Source organism: Oncorhynchus keta, chromosome 3 (genome assembly GCF_023373465.1).
Source record: "Oncorhynchus keta strain PuntledgeMale-10-30-2019 chromosome 3, Oket_V2, whole genome shotgun sequence".
In the NCBI taxonomy this organism is placed as follows: domain Eukaryota; kingdom Metazoa; phylum Chordata; class Actinopteri; order Salmoniformes; family Salmonidae; genus Oncorhynchus; species Oncorhynchus keta.
The window spans coordinates 25923679-25943993 of NC_068423.1; the positions used below are offsets into that span (position 1 = coordinate 25923679).

General features: G+C 45.0%; 1 protein-coding gene and 1 long non-coding RNA gene across 5 annotated transcripts in view; one reads left to right on the forward strand and one right to left on the reverse strand.

The window, feature by feature from the left end:
- Window positions 1-1780: 1780 nt before the first annotated feature.
- sft2d1 (SFT2 domain containing 1) overlaps window positions 1781-20315 on the forward strand; it is a 49037-nt gene continuing 30502 nt past the window's right edge. Inside the window, exons 1-3 of the mRNA XM_052494410.1 lie at window positions 1781-1989; window positions 3827-3913; window positions 9058-9140. Of these exons, the coding sequence (XP_052350370.1) occupies window positions 1924-1989; window positions 3827-3913; window positions 9058-9140 (236 nt within the window). The 5' untranslated portion in view covers window positions 1781-1923. The remainder of the gene's footprint in view (window positions 1990-3826; window positions 3914-9057; window positions 9141-20315) is intronic.
- On the reverse strand, window positions 7149-8790 carry LOC127915171 (uncharacterized). Of its 4 annotated transcripts, none has more exons than XR_008090433.1 (4): window positions 8297-8790; window positions 8040-8254; window positions 7782-7996; window positions 7149-7738 (listed from the first exon to the last, which is right to left on the reverse strand). It is a non-coding gene; the product is annotated as an uncharacterized LOC127915171 (long non-coding RNA). The 4 variants fall into 4 exon arrangements; XR_008090435.1 differs by having other exon boundaries at window positions 7868-7996; window positions 8297-8785; XR_008090436.1 differs by having other exon boundaries at window positions 7782-7910; window positions 8297-8784.

Below are 20315 nucleotides of genomic sequence, written 5' to 3' on the forward strand. Positions count from 1 at the left end.
AGGGGAACTACTACTTCAAGGTCTCAGAGCAAGTGACGTAACCGATTGAAACGCTATTTAGCGCGCACCGCTAACTAAGCTAGCCGTTTCACATCCGTTACACCCCACCACTACAGAGTTCAGTTAGCTTCTTAGCTAGCAGTAAAAGGCATTATTGTTATTAGCCTATTTAGCGCTAACCAGCTAATCTGCCATGATGGATATGAAATTACACCACCGAGGCCGCCACCAAGCCCAGCAGCGATGATGCTGCCGAGCTCCAGCTAGCTCCGTGTGCCGAGTCTACCCCCCTTCCATAAGTGTCGCCAGGTTAATATGGCTCCACAGCCCCCCTGCACGCTTTACCACAATAAACATTAGTTTAATTTACGTTTCCAGTAAGTGCTTTTGAAGTGAAATCTGTATCCCATCTCCACTGTAACAGCATAATGGACAGCGCTCGACACAGTAAAGCAATGCCTATTTGGTCATGAATATAGGCTACAAGATAGACAGGGTAATTCACCTATTACAAACAGCCTATATGAACGCAACTGAATAAATCACAGTTTTCTATCCACAGTGCAGTGCATTACAAATGCTCCTTGCTTGATGTGTCCCTAGCAAATCCTTTGGTTCTATCGATAGCATGCTCCCAGTTAGAATAGCTGCCTTGGGTGTTAGCTTTGTATCCAATACAGAACATGGGAAACCAAAATGCAGCATCTGCAGTAAACAGAGTATTCCCGGCCACTCTCTTCATATGAACCAATTGCTATTAAATGAACGTTTTTGGACAGAAAACTTGCGGCTAGAGTAGGATTCTAGGCTAACCTGGACTAGCTCTTAAAGAGTATGACACCTTGGTCTACTTCTCTGCTATTCAAATCAGAATAACAGAAATATCTACCACCAATCAATAGGAAACAGGACAAAAACGTAATTGTTGCCAGCAGCACAGTTACAGTCACCAATGCTCTAGATAACATGAAAAAAAGCCAGACCAATTCTGCTAGGGTGAGTAAAATGGTCAGAGTCAGGTGTTCTCTCATTTGTGTCTGGAAGGAGCTAGCAAGGTGGCCAATTTTAGCCAGTTAGCTTGGGTGCGGTTGTGAGGTCGGATCGCTCTGATCAACCCGACTCATCCAGTGTGTGTTCCGAATTATCCTAGAGCGAAATGTTTTTAAAAAAACAGACAAAGCTCTGAATTTACAAACACACCCTAGTTTAGATAACTTTCCACAGTTAAACTGTAATTCAACTTTTCAGAACTGTCAAATTATAACAATGGGGAGCACATTCTAAGCATTAAATAATGAGTAAACAATGTGACTTTTGATACAAATCAGCTACCTGGACCACTTTTCTCAACAAGGTGTTGTAGATAAAAAGGTAAAGGGTTCATTAACACCTCTAATTCTCTGATATTCAAATCTGAAATCAGAACACTACTTCAACAATGCCTCCTTGTCTTCTGTACTTTGTTATTACAGTTTGCATATACCGTGGTAATCTAGTATGAGAGTGTATACAAGTTTAGTAGTCTGAGTGTAGTTATTTGTGATTAAATAATGTGATCTAACTGCCCAACAATCTAAAGTAATAAGGTCGATAGTGTAGTATATCAAATAAATACAATATTTTATTAAACTTGGATTAAATGTAACTAATTGGCTTAAGTAACACATTTTAAACTTCTTCCACTAAAACAAAAATATTTGTAAAGAACACCACCAATATTTTTCATGGAAGTGAACATCTAGTTTTAAACTCTATGTCGCGCTGCCTGGGTAGCATACGTAGTTTTACATAGATACGCCCATCTGTGAAGTCGGAGGAAGTTAGCAAACTAGACAATCTAGCATTGCATTTTTAGTTTAGCTGTCTAGCTAGCTCATTTAGCTACAAACAAATAATAATCCACATAAATAGTTATTATCGACGATGGACAAGCTTCGTAGTATGATGGGGGGGCGAGAAGACAACGAGGAAACGGGTCTCACGGCGCAGGTAACACAGCAAGAATGACATACTTTTATCAGTCAGTGCTATGATGAAACCTTAAGATGTCCCTACCTTAAACTTAACCCCGTGACCCTTACTTAAACCATAACCCTGTGTACATTGCAACTTTAATTTGGCATAGGGACGTCCCAAGGATCCCGGATAGCTTGCCAACGCAAAACCTTGGCTTGACACATGACGAATCTAGTGGTTATATATATTTATTTTCTTGTTTTGTTTTCGAGTGATGGTGTATTTCCGTTAATCACATCAAAAGCATAATTTAAATGTTGTTCGTCACCAGTATTTCAGCTACCACTTTGCACCTTATTGTCATTGATACACCTCACATATGTGTCGACTGTGCTGAGATAGTTTGGTCGCTAGACCAGTGTCTCGTGAACAACATTTGACTCGGCGGTTTTTGTCGTCAAAAAATAAAAGTCCTCAATTGAAACGGATGAAAACGGATACCATTTGTGAAAACATGCCACTGTTGGACTAGATAATGTTAAATACGGTTGGAATGTTAAATCAATTCAACAAAAGACAGTTACTACATTTGGTGGAAAAAAATGTGTGAAAGTCAGTTGAAATCAGACTGGGGATGTATTTGAATTGACAATTGCATTGGAGGCATACTTATATAACCCCCCTACCAATAATAAATACAGGTTAAATAAAATAAATATGCACTGGACTGCTTAACCTTTGGATTGGGCACTGATGAAATGGGTTTTCAGCCTACTCCATGACACCCACAGAACACAACTATGTAGCATTTACACAACTATTAGCCTCTTAGCTCTTATTGCAGGACTTTGACTGTGGGAAGTCACCTCACTATTCAGTGCAACATGAATGTCTTGCAATAAGAGCTGAGACGCTAATATTTGTGTAATCTCTGCATCGTCGTGTTCTGTGGGTGTCACGGAGTAGGCTGAAACCCCATTTCATAGGTTAGGCAGTACAGTGCATACGCTGCATTCAGAAAGCATTCATACCCCTTAACTTATTCCACATTTTGTTGTTGGAGCCTGAATTCAAAATGGATTAAATAAAAACAATTCTCACCCATATAAACACAATACTCTTTATCATGACAGAGTGAAAACATGTCTTTAAAACGTTTTTGGGGTCAAACTAACTAATAATTGTATTTTGTTAAATGTATATAACAACATTCAAACCTTGTTTAGCGTTGTCTATTCCAATTGTGGTATGATTCCACTATTTCTATCCGTTTGCGTCAGTTTCAATGGAGGACTTTTATTTTGAAGGCGAACCACCGATTCTACTGTTGTTGCTGACGCTGTTGTTCACGACACACATGCTAGCTCGCGAGTACATTGATCATATATGTAATTGTATGGCTGTGATAGCTAACAATGTCTTATCATTTAATCCTGTGTATTTGTATGCAACACTGCTCTTTGTATGCCTTCATAAGGACACCATGGTTTTGTCCCACAAGAAGTCCGCCTTTATCTAATGAATTCACGTGTGGTAATTTCCCAGACTAGCTACACTTCAAAACAGTGCATTGGTTCAAACCAGTTCAGTGCTGCTCAGCTGATTTACAGTACAACCATGGCTTTCTTTTTCCCGTCATGTGGCATCAGAAGCAAAGATTGATTAGTGCTGCTGTCATAGAAGTTCTAAAGATACGTTATATTAGTTGTCTTGTTTTTTGTGTGTTCAAATAGGTCAAACTTGTATATTTTTCTCTCCCCTTTGCCACTGGTCAGCATGGTAGAAGCATCAGTAGGAAGATCCCTGGGTCTGCTTGCGTTGGGTCGTTGCCCGGCTGTCTTGTGACATCCTACCATTGTTCTCTCCTCAGGTCCTGGATGCCTCGACCCTCAGCTACAGCACCCGGCTGAAGTGGTTCGTCATATGCTTTGTTTCAGGGATCCTGTGCTCCATACTGGTGAGATTTCGCCCTATTTCAGCATTATAGTGAGTCTGAAATGACTCCCTTTTCCCTCACTACTTTTGACCCTGGCTGTACATTACATATGGGATAGAACCATGTCCATATAATCTAATTCATTATAATCTAAAAGGCAAAAGTGATCTGAGATCAGTACTACTCTGAGACAGGCAAGGGCCTCTAGGCTATTAAGAAACTGTCTCAGCATGATGCCTTGTACTTCCTGTTTGGTCCTAGCCCCTGAAACAGACTGGCAGTCTTCATGAGCCTGTTTTGACAGGTCACTAAAGTTGACTCTATCTACCTCTATCCCGCTGTTTTAGCTCTACACTTGGGAGTTCCCATACACTCTATACGAGTGCTGCTAATCTAGGAACATGTCCCACACTGTTCATGTACTTTAGTAGGTGACACTGATCCTAGATCAGCACTACTTTGAGAGACTATGAATACGGGCCCTGGCCTATTTAGGCCTTTTACCTGTGTCTATTTCAGGCATACTCCTTATTTATATTTACTGTGGTACCAGCACTGTCTGGACCACTCAGACAGTTTCATGAGAGTTTATGCGTTGCTGACATTTCAGTAAAGCAACTCTTGTTATATATATATATATATATATATATATATATATATATATATATATATATATATATATATATATATATATATATATATATATATATACAAAAGTGTGTGAACACCCCTTCAAATTAGTGGATTTGGCTACTTCATCCACACCCATTGCTGACAGGTTAATAAAACCAAGCACATGGCCATGCAATCTCCATAGACAAACATTGACAGTAGAATGGCCCGTACTGAAGAGCTCAGTGACTTTCAACGTAGGATGCCACCTTTCCAACAAGTCAGTTTGTGAAATTTCTGCCATGTTAGAGCTGCCCCGGTCAACTGTAAGTGCTGTTATTGTGAAGTGGAAACATCTAGGAGCAACAACGTCTCAGCCCTGAAGTGGTAGGCCACACAAGCTCACAGAACAGGACCACCAAGTGCTGAAGCGCAAGTTGTATGTCCCCGGTTGCAACACTCACTACCGAGTTCCAAACTGCCTCTGGAAGCAACGTCAGCACAACAACTGTTCGTCGGGACCTTCATGAAACGGGTTTCCATGGCCGAGCAGCTGCACACAAGCTTAAGATCACCATTCGCAATGCCAAGCGTCGGCTGGAGTGACGAATCACTCTTTACCATCTGGCAGTCCGACGGACTAATCTGAGTTTTGCGGATGCAAGGAGAACGCGACCTTCCCCAAATGCATAGTGCCAACTGTAACGTTTGGTGGAGGAGGAATAATGGTCTGGGGCTGTTTTTCATGGTTCGGGCCCCTTAGTTCCAGTGAAGGGAAATCTTAACAGTACAGCATTCAATGACATTCTAGATGATTCTGTGCTTCCAACTTTGTGGCAACAGTTAGAGGAAGGCCCTTTCCTGTTTCATCATGACAATGCCCCTGTACACAAAGCGAGGTTCCATACAGAAATGGTTTGTCGAGATCGTTGTGGAAGAACTTGACCTTTTGGGATGAATTGGAACGCTGACTGCGAGCCAGGCCTCATCGCCCAACATCACTGCCCGACCTCACTAATGTTCTTGTGGCTGAATGGAAGCAAGTCCCTGCAGCAACGTTCCAACATCTAGTGGAAAGCATTCCCAGAAGAGTGGAGGCTGTTATAGCAGCAACGTTCCAACATCTAGTGGAAAGCCTTCCCAGAAGAGTGGAGGCTGTTATAGCAGCAATGTTCCAACATCTAGTGGAAAGCCTTCCCAGAAGAGTGGAGGCTGTTATAGCAGCAACGTTCCAACATCTAGTGGAAAGCCTTCCCAGGAGCATTGACGCTGTTATAGCATCAAAGGGAGGGGGCCGACTCCATATTAATGCCTATCGTTTTGGAATGAGATGTTGGACGAGCAGGTGTCCACATACTTTAGGTCATGTAGTATACAGGAAGGACTTATTATCTCTCTGTCTGTTTTCATATGCGTTTGCACATTCCGCCTTCCCTTCCAATGCCCACAGCTGTTTCCATCCACAATTTCTCATAAGAGTCGTGTCCTCATCTACAGTGTACAGTATATTCCCTTCTGCTATAGACCTCAATGAACGAGTCTCTGTCCACAGCATGATACCGGTGATGGCTGTACACTACAATAGACCATTGATGGCTCTAAACTACAATAGAACACAATGTGATACCAGGTACAGAACAGTTGTCTCCTCTGTTAGTGTGGTTATGGGCTGGCCTGCCTACAGAACAGTTGTCCCCTCTGTTAGTGTGGTTATGGGCTGGCCTGCTGACAGAACAGTTGTCCCCTCTGTTAGTGTGGTTATGGGCTGGCCTGCTGACAGAACAGTTGTCCCCTCTGTTAGTGTGGTTATGGGCTGGCCTGCTGACAGAACAGTTGTCCCCTCTGTTAGTGTGGTTATGGGCTGGCCTGCCTACAGAACAGTTGTCCCCTCTGTTAGTGTGGTTATGGGCTGGCCTGCTGACAGAACAGTTGTCTCTGTTAGTGTGGTTATGGGCTGGCCTGCTGACAGAACAGTTGTCTCTGTTAGTGTGGTTATGGGCTGGCCTGCTGACAGAACAGTTGTCCTGATAACAGCTCTACTGATTATTCACACCATGTTCTTAACACTGGTGAGAGCCATTCACAACGGAAGATCTCAACTCATGAGTCAACAGAATTTTCTATTTTGGATAACACCATTTTTATATTTTATTTATTAAGGTTCATGAATGTCTGTAACAGGTTATGAAGCCTGCAGGCTGTAAGTGAAGTTGTGTGGACATAAGACGGTATTATAAAAAATATTATAAAAAAATAAAATATAAATCCTCATTCATCATCGATCCTCCTTAGGCCAAGTTGGGGAATGGGTTAAATCATTAATCCTGCATTTTTATTCTCCATTACTCTTTACATGCTTTCATAAGGATCTGGATCACAGGAGGTAAGGTTGGTCTTGACTACAATGGTGTCTTCCACAAGGAGACACCCTTTATCTAATAGCCTTTATCACTGCTCTCCAACCCCTGTTCCTGGAGAGATACCCCTCCTGTAGGGTTTCACTCCAACCCTGGTTGGGACTAAGCTGATTCATTTTAGGGGGCTAGATTAGGGTTGGAGTTAACCTACAGGAGGGTGGCTCTCCAGGAACAGGGTTGGAGTGAACCTACAGGAGGGTAGCTCTCCAGGAGCAGGGTTGGAGTGAACCTACAGGAGGGTAGCTCTCCAGGAGCAGGGTTGGAGTGAACCTACAGGAGGGTAGCTCTCCAGGAACAGGGTTGGAGTGAACCTACAGGAGGGTAGCTCTCCAGGAGCAGGGTTGGAGTGAACCTACAGGAGGGTAGCTCTCCAGGAGCAGGGTTGGAGTGAACCTACAGGAGGGTAGCTCTCCAGGAACAGGGTTGGAGTTGAAACCTACAGGAGGGTAGCTCTCCAGGAGCAGGGTTGGAGTGAACCTACAGGAGGGTAGCTCTCCAGGAGCAGGGTTGGAGTGAACCTACAGGAGAGTAGCTCTCCAAGAACAGGGTTGGAGTGAACCTACAGGAGGGTAGCTCTCCAGGAACAGGGTTGGAGTTGAAACCTACAGGAGGGTAGCTCTCCAGGAACAGGGTTGGAGTTAAAACCTACAGGAGGGTAGCTCTCCAGGAACAGTGTTGGAGTTAAAACCTACAGGAGGGTCTCTCTCCAGGAACAGGGTTGGAGTTAAAACCTACAGGAGGGTCTCTCTCCAGGAACAGGGTTGGAGTTAAAACCTACAGGAGGGTCTCTCTCCAGGAACAGGGTTGGAGTTAAAACCTACAGGAGGGTAGCTCTCTCCAGGAACAGGGTTGGAGTTAACCTACAGGAGGGTCTCTCTCCAGGAACAGGGTTGGAGTTAAAACCTACAGGAGGGTCTCTCTCCAGTAACAGGGTTGGAGTTAAAACCTACAGGAGGGTCTCTCTCCAGGAACAGGGTTGGAGTTAAAACCTACAGGAGGGTCTCTCTCCAGTAACAGGGTTGGAGTTAAAACCTACAGGAGGGTCTCTCTCCAGGAACAGGGTTGGAGTTAAAACCTACAGGAGGGTAGCTCTCCAGGAACAGGGTTGGAGTTAAAACCTACAGGAGGGTCTCTCTCCAGGAACAGGGTTGGAGTTAAAACCTACAGGAGGGTCTCTCTCCAGGAACAGGGTTGGAGTTAAAACCTACAGGAGGGTCTCTCTCCAGGAACAGGGTTGGAGTTAAAACCTACAGGAGGGTCTCTCTCCAGGAACAGGGTTGGAGTTAAAACCTACAGGAGGGTCTCTCTCCAGGAACAGGGTTGGAGTTAAAACCTACAGGAGGGTCTCTCTCCATGACAGGGTTGGAGTTAAAACCTACAGGAGGGTCTCTCTCCAGGAACAGGGTTGGAGTTAAAACCTACAGGAGGGTCTCTCTCCAGGAACAGGGTTGGAGTTAAAACCTACAGGAGGGTCTCTCTCCAGGAACAGGGTTGGAGTTAAAACCTACAGGAGGGTAGCTCTCCAGGAACAGGGTTTGAGTTAAAACCTACAGGAGGGTAGCTCTCCAGGAACAGGGTTGGAGTTAACCTACAGGAGGGTAGCTCTCCAGGAACAGGGTTGGAGTTAACCTACAGGAGGGTAGCTCTCCAGGAACAGGGTTGGAGTTAACCTACAGGAGGGTCTCTCTCCAGGAACAGGGTTGGAGTTAAAACCTACAGGAGGGTAGCTCTCCAGGAACAGGGTTGGAGAACCCTAGCCGATATGATCAACAACAAAAAAGAAACCTAAATGAGTCAAGGATCCTGTTTTTGTGAACCAGGAAGTCAGTGTGGAGATTGATATGGGGTTTTACCACTAGGTGGCGATAGTGTCACATTATTTCAGGGAACCGTGCAATTTAAGTTGAAAATGCAATACAAAAGCAATACAATGATTAGCAATTTTAAACATTTGAACGACCTGATATTTACCAAATAGCCTAATTCCAGGTTACATTGATCTATCTTACCTCTATTCTTGTCTTCCAGGAGTTTTATAGACAGTGGAAACGATCTGATTGGTTCAGATCAGACTGGTGGTAGGATGATGCCTAGGGGGACATGGTTATGATTTCATGTTGTGTGTGTTTCATCCAGGGCACTGCACTGCTGTTCTTACCCAACGGCACCAAGCTGTTTGCTGTGTTCTACACACTAGGTAACCTTGCTGCACTCTCCAGGTGAGTTATTCATTCATTCATTCATTCATTCATGATTTTCCAGAGCTAAAGACAAAAGCTTTTTCCATTAAGCTTCACTTAATGTGTAATGCATATACTTGTTACAATTTCAAGAGATGCCTAGAAAGGAAATGTCTTCAATTCAAATGTAACTGGAAGTTCCATCCTATCCATCTAACTTGACTTTAGGATGCCAGATTCAGTAGGAGTCAGTAGGACTTTAGGATGCCAGACTCAGTAGGAGTCAGTAGGACTTTAGGATGCCAGAGTCAGTAGGACTTTAGGATGCCAGAGTCAGTAGGACTTTAGGATGCCAGACTCAGTAGGACTTTAGGATGCCAGACTCAGTAGGAGTCAGTAGGACTTTAGGATGCCAGACTCAGTAGGAGTCAGTAGGACTTTAGGATGCCAGACTCAGTAGGAGTCAGTAGGACTTTAGGATGCCAGACTCAGTAGGAGTCAGTAGGACTTTAGGATGCCAGACTCAGTAGGAGTCAGTAGGACTTTAGGATGCCAGACTCAGTAGGAGTCAGTAGGACTTTAGGATGCCAGACTCAGTAGGAGTCAGTAGGACTTTAGGATGCCAGAGTCAGTAGGACTTTAGGATGCCAGAGTCAGTAGGACTTTAGGATGCCAGAGTCAGTAGGACTTTAGGATGCCAGAGTCAGTAGGACTTTAGGATGCCAGAGTCAGTAGGACTTTAGGATGCCAGAGTCAGTAGGACTTTAGGATGCCAGAGTCAGTAGGACTTTAGGATGCCAGAGTCAGTAGGACTTTAGGATGCCAGAGTCAGTAGGACTTTAGGATGCCAGAGTCAGTAGGACTTTAGGATGCCAGAGTCAGTAGGACTTTAGGATGCCAGAGTCAGTAGGACTTTAGGATGCCAGAGTCAGTAGGACTTTAGGATGCCAGAGTCAGTAGGACTTTAGGATGCCAGAGTCAGTAGGACTTTAGGATGCCAGAGTCAGTAGGACTTTAGGATGCCAGAGTCAGTAGGACTTTAGGATGCCAGAGTCAGTAGGACTTTAGGATGCCAGAGTCAGTAGGACTTTAGGATGCCAGAGTCAGTAGGACTTTAGGATGCCAGAGTCAGTAGGACTTTAGGATGCCAGAGTCAGTAGGACTTTAGGATGCCAGACTCAGTAGGAGTCAGTAGGACTTTAAGATGCCAGACTCGGTAGGAGTCATTAGGACTTTAAGATGCCAGACTCGGTAGGAGTCAGTAGGACTTTAGGATGCCAGACTCGGTAGGAGTCAGTAGGACTTTAGGATGCCAGACTCGGTAGGAGTCAGTAGGACTTTAGGATGCCAGACTCGGTAGGAGTCAGTAGGACTTTAGGATGCCAGACTCGGTAGGAGTCAGTAGGACTTTAGGATGCCAGACTCGGTAGGAGTCAGTAGGACTTTAGGATGCCAGACTCGGTAGGAGTCAGTAGGACTTTAGGATGCCAGACTCGGTAGGAGTCAGTAGGACTTTAGGATGCCAGACTCGGTAGGAGTCAGTAGGACTTTAGGATGCCAGACTCGGTAGGAGTCAGTAGGACTTTAGGATGCCAGACTCGGTAGGAGTCAGTAGGACTTTAGGATGCCAGACTCGGTAGGAGTCAGTAGGACTTTAGGATGCCAGACTCGGTAGGAGTCAGTAGGACTTTAGGATGCCAGACTCGGTAGGAGTCAGTAGGACTTTAGGATGCCAGACTCAGTAGGAGTCAGTAGGACTTTAGGATGCCAGACTCAGTAAGAGTCAGTAGGACTTTAGGATGCCAGACTCAGTAGGAGTCAGTAGGACTTTAGGATGCCAGACTCAGTAGGAGTCAGTAGGACTTTAGGATGCCAGACTCAGTAGGACTTTAGGATGCCAGACTCAGTAGGAGTCAGTAGGACTTTAGGATGCCAGACTCAGTAGGAGTCAGTAGGACTTTAGGATGCCAGACTTGAACAATTATTAATCTGCCTGTCCCATCACCTATTTGGAATGCAGTCAGTAGGAGTCAGTAGCAGTCAGTCAGTAGCAGTCAGTCAGTAGGAGTCAGTAGCAGGCAGTCAGTCAGTAGCAGTCAGTCAGTGGCAGTCAGTCAGTCAGTGGCAGTCAGTCAGTCAGTAGCAGGCAGTCAGTAGGAGTCAGTAGGAGTCAGTAGGAGTCAGTAGGAGTCAGTCAGTAGGAGTCAGTAGGAGTCAGTCAGTAGCAGTCAGTCAGTCAGTAGCTGCCCTAGTGTCCATTGAGTTCGTTGTCGAGCGGGTGTTCCAAGTCATGTAATTAGAATGAGATCTGGTTCTACTGATTCTATTTCTATGGTTCAGGTGTCAGTAAGACCCCTTGGTTGTTCTGCCCTACTATGCAGTAGTTGTTCTAGATGTTGAGACAGAACAGAATGCACGGCGGACGGGTTTCCCTATTGAGCTTCGTGTCGTAGTCCTGTGTGGTTCAGTAGGTAAGAGCATGACACTAACAAACACCAAGGTCGTAGGTTCATTTCCCGCAGGGATCACAGACCAAACATGTGGTCCCATGCGCTCACTGTCCTCTGGACACAACGGGCAGCTTTCTAGGATTCATTGTGTTTCTATAGTTCAGGACATGCTGTGCAGCTTTCTAGGATTCATTGTGGTGTAGTGTTTCTATAGTTCAGGACATGCTGTGCAGTAATGTGTTGGGTTGAATCGCTGATGGTGGAACAGGTTTGTTGGGTTTTAGTTTGTTGTCTAAGAATCCAGAGTTGAGCTGTCAGATAAACATATCACATGTGACTCTCCGAGATACAAGTCATACCAAAAAGAATGGAACCCGATACCTCTCAGCTTGGCATTAAGGAGATGGATTGTGGGTAAGGGCCTGTGACAGAATAGCGTCCTGTCCAGCGGGTGTACTTGTACACAGTGGCGAACCATGACTAACACATTGTCTCAAACTAAATCATCTACATAACATCACTTTTTAATGTGTTCGAACAGTCCAAACAGGCCTGGCTGCTCTTCGGGCTGCCGTACACACAGAGACAGAACCCGTATTTTAATTTTAATTTAAAAAAAAATGTTACCTTTATTTAACCAGGCAAGTCAGTTAATTAAGAACATATTCTTATTTTCATTGACGGCCTAGGAACAGTGGGTTAACTGCCTGTTCAGGGGCAGAACGACAGATTTGTACCTTGTCAGCTCGGGGGTTTGAACTCGCAACCTTCTGGTTACTAGTCCAACGCTCTAACCACTAGGCTACGCTGCCGCCCCTATTGACACAACATGTGACACACAGCATAAAATAATGCAACCGGCAAAACAAAAAACACACTGTGTTTACACAACCCATGATAGCCTAACGCAACTGTCACAAATATCTACAACAACGGTGTCACATCAAAGGTGACAGGCTCACGGTGCTGAACAGACAGAGACCGTAATACCTGTGTACTCCATGGTACTGAACAGACAGAGACCGTAATACCTGTACACTCCATGGTACTGAACAGACAGAGACCGTAATACCTGTGTACTCCATGGTACTGAACAGACAGAGACCGTAATACCTGTGTACTCCATGGTACTGAACAGACAGAGACCGTAATACCTGTGTACTCCATGGTGCTGAACAGACAGAGAACGTAATACCTGTGTACTCCATGGTGCTGAACAGACAGAGACCGTAATACCTGTGTACTCCATGGTACTGAACAGACAGAGACCGTAATACCTGTGTACTCCATGGTGCTGAACAGACAGAGACCGTAATACCTGTGTACTCCATGGTACTGAACAGACAGAGACCGTAATACCTGTGTACTCCATGGTGCTGAACAGACAGAGACCGTAATACCTGTGTACTCCATGGTACTGAACAGACAGAGACCGTAATACCTGTGTACTCCATGGTACTGAACAGACAGAGACCGTAATACCTGTGTACTCCATGGTGCTGAACAGACAGAGACCGTAATACCTGTGTACTCCATGGTACTGAACAGACAGAGACCGTAATACCTGTGTACTCCATGGTACTGAACAGACAGAGACCGTAATACCTGTACACTCCATGGTGCTGAACAGACAGAGACCGTAATACCTGTGTACTCCATGGTACTGAAGGAGAGACCATTTTTGTCAAACACATAGATGGGGCTGATGGACGGGTCTGATGGACAGGGCTGATAGACAGGAGACAGAAGTCACACCCAGCATCAGTTCATGGTAAAGAATAAGCATCCCATTCACTTCAGTAGGCCCCATGAAATCAGTAGGCCCCATGAAATCATACCGATACAAAAGCACAACCATTTCATGTACAAAATTAAATTAACAAACCAGCTACTTCCCATTGCAAATATATTTTTATCACATTCAATCAAATGAATTCATAAAGCTCTTCGTACATCAGCTGATGTCACAAAGTGCTGTACAAAAACCCAGCCTAAACAGCAAGCAATTCAGGTGTAGAAGCACGGTGGCTTGGAAAAACTCCCTAGAAAGGCCAGAACCTAGGAAGAAACCTAGAGAGGAACCAGGCTATGAGGGGTGGCCAGTCCTCTTCTGGCTGTGCCGGGTAGAGATTATAACAGAATATGGCCAAGATGTTCAAACGTTCATAAATGACCAGCATGGTCATATAATAATAATAATAATAATAATAACAATCACAGTGGTTGTAGTGCAACAGGTCTGCTCCTGCTGTCTCTAGAGAGGTGAAAACAGCAGGTCTGGGACAGGTAGCACGTCCAGTGAACAGGTCAGGGTTCCATAGCCGCAGGCAGAACAGTTGAAACTGGAGCAGCAGCACGACCAGGTGGACTGGGGTCAGCAAGGAGTCATTCATCACACTAACCGGTGATCTAAAGTTAAAATGCAACAATGTTTCATTATTTTCAAAGAGATAGCTAACAGCAAGCTAGCAGCAACAAAAAAACAGTGCCACGCACCAGATGATGTTCATTTGTTAACCAAGTTTGAAAGTTAATTTTGAAAATGGTTATGCTAACAAATTAGCAATAACATCCACCTTGAAATTGATAACAGCTGCTGCAGCCTTCTCCATTGTCACACGACCACAACACAAGCAAGCTAACATTGTGGCCCAGTACATCACCGGGGCCAAGCTTCCTGCCATCCAGGACCTCTATACCAGGAGGTGTCAGAGGAAGGCCCTAAAATTTGTCAAAGACTCCTGCCACCTTCGTCATAGACTGTTCTCTCTGCTACCGCACAACAAGTGGTACCGGAGCGCCAAGTCTAGGTCCAAGAGGCTTCTAAACAGCTTCTTCCCAAAGTCATAAGAATCTTTGCCCCACCCCCTCTGAGCTTGGTTCCTCCCCTCTGAGCTTGGTTCCTCCCCTCTGAGCTTGGTTCCTCCCCTCTGAGCTTGGTTCCTCCCCTCTGAGCTTGGTTCCTCCCCTCTGAGCTTGGTTCCTCCCCTCTGAGCTTGGTTCCTCCCCTCTGAGCTTGGTTCCTCCCCTTTGAGCCTGGTTCCTCCCCTCTGAGCCTGGTTCCTCCCCTCTGAGCCTGGTTCCTCCCCTCTGAGCCTGGTTCCTCCCCTCTGAGCCTGGTTCCTCCCCTCTGAGCCTGGTTCCTCCCCTCTGAGCCTGGTTCCTCCCCTCTGAGCCTGGTTCCTCCCCTCTGAGCCTGGTTCCTCCCCTCTGAGCCTGGTTCCTCCCCTCTGAGCTTGGTTCCTCCCCTCTGAGCTTGGTTCCTCCCCTCTGGTTCCTCTTTAAGTTTCTTCCTTTATTTGGGAGTGTTTCCATGCCACTGTGCTTCTGCTTGCTAAAATTCATTTGGTTGATTGGTTATTACTAGAGGTCGACCGATTGATCTGAATGGCCGATTAATTAGGGCCGATTTCAAGTTCTCCTAACAATCGGTAATCGGTATTTTTGGACACAGATTTGCCGATTTTTAAAATGTGTGTGTATATATTATTTATTTTTTTACCTTTATTTAACCAGGCAAGTCAGTTAAAGAACAAATTCTTATTTTCAATGACGGCCTAGGAACGGTGGGTTAACTGCCTGTTTAGGGGTAGAACGACAGATTTGTACCTTGTCAACTCGGAGATTTGTTTTTGCAATCTTCCAGTTACTAGTCCAACGCTCTAACCACCTGCTTTGCATTGCACTCCACGAGGAGCCTGCGTGGCAGGTTGACTACCTGTTACGCGAGGGCTGCAAGAAGACAAGGTAAGTTGCTAGCTAGCATTTAACTTATCTTATAAAAAACAATCAATCTAAACATAATCACTAGTTAACTACACATGGTTGATGGTATTGCTAGTTTATCTAGCGTGTCCTGTGTTGCATATAATCGATGCGCCTACTTCGACAAACGGGTGATGATTTAACAAGCGCATTTGTGAAAAAAGCACTGTCGTTGCACCAATGTGTACCTAACCATAAACATCAATGCCTTTCTTTAAAATCAATACACAGAAGTATATATTTTTAAACCTGCATATTTAGTTAATATTGCCTGCTAACATGCATTTATTTTAACTAGGGAAATTGTCATTTCTCTTGCGTTCCGTGCGAGCAGTCAGGGTATATGCAGCAGTTTGGGCCGCCTGGCTCGTTGTGAACTGTGTGAAGACCATTTATTCCTAACAAAGGCCGTCATTAATTTCCCAGAATTGTACATAATTATAACATAACATTGAAGGTTGTACAATGTAACAATATTTAGACTTATGGATGCCTACAATGTAACAACAATATTTAGACTTATGGATGCCTACAATGTAACAACAATATTTAGACTTATGGATGCCTACAATGTAACAACAATATTTAGACTTATGGATGCCTACAATGTAACAACAATATTTAGACTTATGGATGCCTACAATGTAACAACAATATTTAGACTTATGGACGCCTACAATGTAACAACAATATTTAGACTTATGGACGCCTACAATGTAACAACAATATTTAGACTTATGGACGCCTACAATGTAACAACAATATTTAGACTGATGGATGCCTACAATGTAACAACAATATTTAGACTTATGGACGCCTACAATGTAACAACAATATTTAGACTTATGGATGCCTACAATGTAACAACAATATTTAGACTGATGGATGCCTACAATGTAACAACAATATTTAGACTTATGGACGCCTACAATGTAACAACAATATTTAGACTTATGGACGCCTACAATGTAACAACAATATTTAGACTTATGGATGCCATCCGTTAGATAAAATATATAATGGTTCCTTATTTCACTGAAAGAATAAACGTTTTGTTTTCGAAATGATAGTTTCCGGGTTCGACCATTTTAATGACCAAAGGCTCATATTTCTGTGTGTTATTATGTTATAATTAAGTCTATGATTTGATAGAGCAGTCTGACTGAGCGATGGTAGGCACCAGCAGGCTCCTAAGCATTCATTCAAACAGCACTTTCGTCCATTTGCCAGCATCTCTTGTTCTGTTTATGACTTCAAGCCTATCAACTCCCTAGATTAGGCGGATGTAACCGATGTGAAATGGCTAGCTAGTTAGCGGGGTGCGCGCTAATAGCGTTTCAAATGTCACTCGCTCTGAGACTTGGAGTAGTTGTTCCCCTTGCTCTGCATGGGTAACGCTGCTTCGAGGGTGGCTGTTGTCGATGTGTTCCTGGTTCGAGCCCAGGGAGGAGCGAGGAGAGGGACAGAAGTTATACTGTTACACTGGCAATACTAAAGTACCTATAAGAACATCTAATAGTCAAAGGTTAATGAAATACAAATCGTACAGAGAGAAATAGTCCTATAACAACTATAATAACTACAACCTAAAACTTCTTACCTGGGAATATTGAAGACTCATGTTAAAAGGAACCACCAGCTTTCATATGTTCTCATGTTCTGAGCAAGGAACTTAAACGTTAGCTTTCTTACATGGCACATATTGCACTTTTACTTTCTTCTCCAACACTTTGTTTTTGCATTATTTAAACCAAATTGAAAATGTTTCATTATTTATTTGAGGCTAAATTGATTTTATTGATGTATTATATTAAGTTAAAACAAGTGTTCATTCAGTATTGTTGTAATTGTCATTATTACAAATAAATATAAAAAATAATCAGATTTAATCGGTATCGGCATTTTTTGGGTCCTCCAATAAGCGGTATCGGCGTTGAAAAATCATAATCGGTCGACCTCTAGTTATTACAGTCACAGACAGGTGTTGTCTCAACATCGTGTGTGGCTGTCTGTGTGGCTGTCTGTGTGGCTGTCTGTGTGGCTGTCTGTGTGGCTGTCTGTGTGGCTGTCTGTGTGGCTGTCTGTGTGGCTGTCTGTGTGGCTGTCTGTGTGGCTGTCTGTGTGGCTGTCTGTGTGGCTGTCTGTGCGGCTGTCTGTGCGGCTGTCTGTGCGGCTGTCTGTGCGGCTGTCTGTGCGGCTGTCTGTGCGGCTGTCTGTGTGGCTGTCTGTGTGGCTGTCTGTGCGGCTGTCTGTGCGGCTCTCTTGACAGATTGACACCGTGTCAATTTTATGACTTAACAGGAAACTCTCACGTCTCTGTTTTCAGGTGTCATTTAAAAAAGTAAAAATGAAAATATTATAATTTATTACCCCAATGGCAACAGCTAGTCTTACCGGGGCTAGTCTTACCGGGGCTAGTCTTACCGGGGCTAGTCTTACCGGGGCTAGTCTTACCGGGGCTAGTCTTACCGGGGCTAGTCTTACCGGGGCTAGTCTTACCGGGGCTAGTCTTACCGGGGCTAGTCTTACCGGGGTCCGACACAACAACAAAGGCATTACAGACAAAAGACTACAATTTACATACATTTTAAAAAGTGTGTGTGTGTGTGTGTGTGTGTGTGTGTGTGTGTGTGTGTGTGTGTGTGTGTGTGTGTGTGTGTGTGTGTGTGTGTGTGTGTGTGTGTGTGCGCATCTTTCAGTTCCACATGTCAGTACATACACACAACCAGTAGGTCACATGGGGAAGAGGCGTTGTGCCGTGAGGTGTTGCTTTATTTATTTTTGAAACCAGGTTTGCTGTTTATTTGAGCAATATGAGATGGAACGGATACGAAGGGCTCTATATAATACTGTACGCTTCCTTGAATTTGTTCTGGATTTGGGGACTGTGAAAAGACCCCTTATGGCATGTCTGGTGGGATAGCTGTGTGTCAGAGCTGTGTGTAAGTTGACTATACAAACAATTTGGAATTTCCAAAACATTTGTGTTTCTAAGAAAAACAACAAGTGATGCAGTCCGTCTCTCCTCAACTCTTCGCCAAGAGTCTCTCCTCAACTCTTCGCCAAGAGTCTCTCCTCAACTCTTCGCCAAGAGTCTCTCCTCAACTCTTCGCCAAGAGTCTCTCCTCAACTCTTCGCCAAGAGTCTCTCCTCAACTCTTCGCCAAGAGTCTCTCCTCAACTCTTCGCCAAGAGTCTCTCCTCAACTCTTCGCCAAGAGTCTCTCCTCAACTCTTCGCCAAGAGTCTCTCCTCAACTCTTCGCCAAGAGTCTCTCCTCAACTCTTCGCCAAGAGTCTCTCCTCAACTCTTCGCCAAGAGTCTCTCCTCAACTCTTCGCCAAGAGTCTCTCCTCAACTCTTCGCCAAGAGTCTCTCCTCAACTCTTCGCCAAGAGTCTCTCCTCAACTCTTCGCCAAGAGTCTCTCCTCAACTCTTCACCAAGAGTCTCTCCTCAACTCTTCGCCAAGAGTCTCTCCTCAACTCTTCGCCAAGAGTCTCTCCTCAACTCTTCGCCAAGAGTCTCTCCTCAACTCTTCGCCAAGAGTCTCTCCTCAACTCTTCGCCAAGAGTCTCTCCTCAACTCTTCGCCAAGAGTCTCTCCTCAACTCTTCGCCAAGAGTCTCTCCTCAACTCTTCGCCAAGAGTCTCTCCTCAACTCTTCGCCAAGAGTCTCTCCTCAACTCTTCGCCAAGAGCCTCTCCTCAACTCTTCGCCAAGAGTCTCTCCTCAACTCTTCGCCAAGAGCCTCTCCTCAACTCTTCGCCAAGAGCCTCTCCTCAACTCTTCGCCAAGAGCCTCTCCTCAACTCTTCGCCAAGAGTCTCTCCTCAACTCTTCGCCAAGAGTCTCTCCTCAACTCTTCGCCAAGAGTCTCTCCTCAACTCTTCGCCAAGAGTCTCTCCTCAACTCTTCGCCAAGAGTCTCTCCTCAACTCTTCGCCAAGAGTCTCTCCTCAACTCTTCGCCAAGAGTCTCTCCTCAACTCTTCGCCAAGAGTCTCTCCTCAACTCTTCGCCAAGAGTCTCTCCTCAACTCTTCGCCAAGAGTCTCTCCTCAACTCTTCGCCACTCTTCGCCAAGAGTCTCTCCTCAACTCTTCGCCAAGAGTCTCTCCTCAACTCTTCGCCAAGAGTCTCTCCTCAACTCTTCGCCAAGAGTCTCTCCTCAACTCTTCGCCAAGAGTCTCTCCTCAACTCTTCGCCAAGAGTCTCTCCTCAACTCTTCGCCAAGAGTCTCTCTCCTCAACTCTCCGCCAAGAGTCTCTCCTCAACTCTCCGCCAAGAGTCTCTCCTCAACTCTTCGCCAAGAGTCTCTCTCCTCAACTCTTCGCCAAGAGTCTCTCTCCTCAACTCTCCGCCAAGAGTCTCTCTCCTCAACTCTCCGCCAAGAGTCTCTCTCCTCAACTCTTCCGCCAAGAGTCTCTCTCCTCAACTCTTCCGCCAAGAGTCTCTCTCCTCAACTCTTCCGCCAAGAGTCTCTCTCCTCAACTCTTCCGCCAAGAGTCTCTCTCCTCAACTCTTCCGCCAAGAGTCTCTCTCCTCAACTCTTCCGCCAAGAGTCTCTCTCCTCAACTCTTCCGCCAAGAGTCTCTCTCCTCAACTCTTCAACTCTCAACTCTTCCGCCAAGAGTCTCTCTCCTCAACTCTTCCGCCAAGAGTCTCTCTCCTCAACTCTTCCGCCAAGAGTCTCTCTCCTCAACTCTTCCGCCAAGAGTCTCTCCTCAACTCTTCCGCCAAGAGTCTCTCTCCTCAACTCTTCCGCCAAGAGTCTCTCTGCTCCTCAACTCTTCCAAGGTGCAAAGAGTCTCTACAATCCTCAACTCTTCCAGTTGCACAGACTAGGTCTCTGTGTCCTCAACTCTTCACTGTGTGAAACAGACTAGGGGACAGTGTCTCTCTCCTCAACTCTGCTGTGTGAAACAGAGAGGGGACAATGTCTTGTATGTAATGTTCAGCCCTCTGACAGACTAGGGGACAATGTCTTGTGTGTGGTTACACAACCA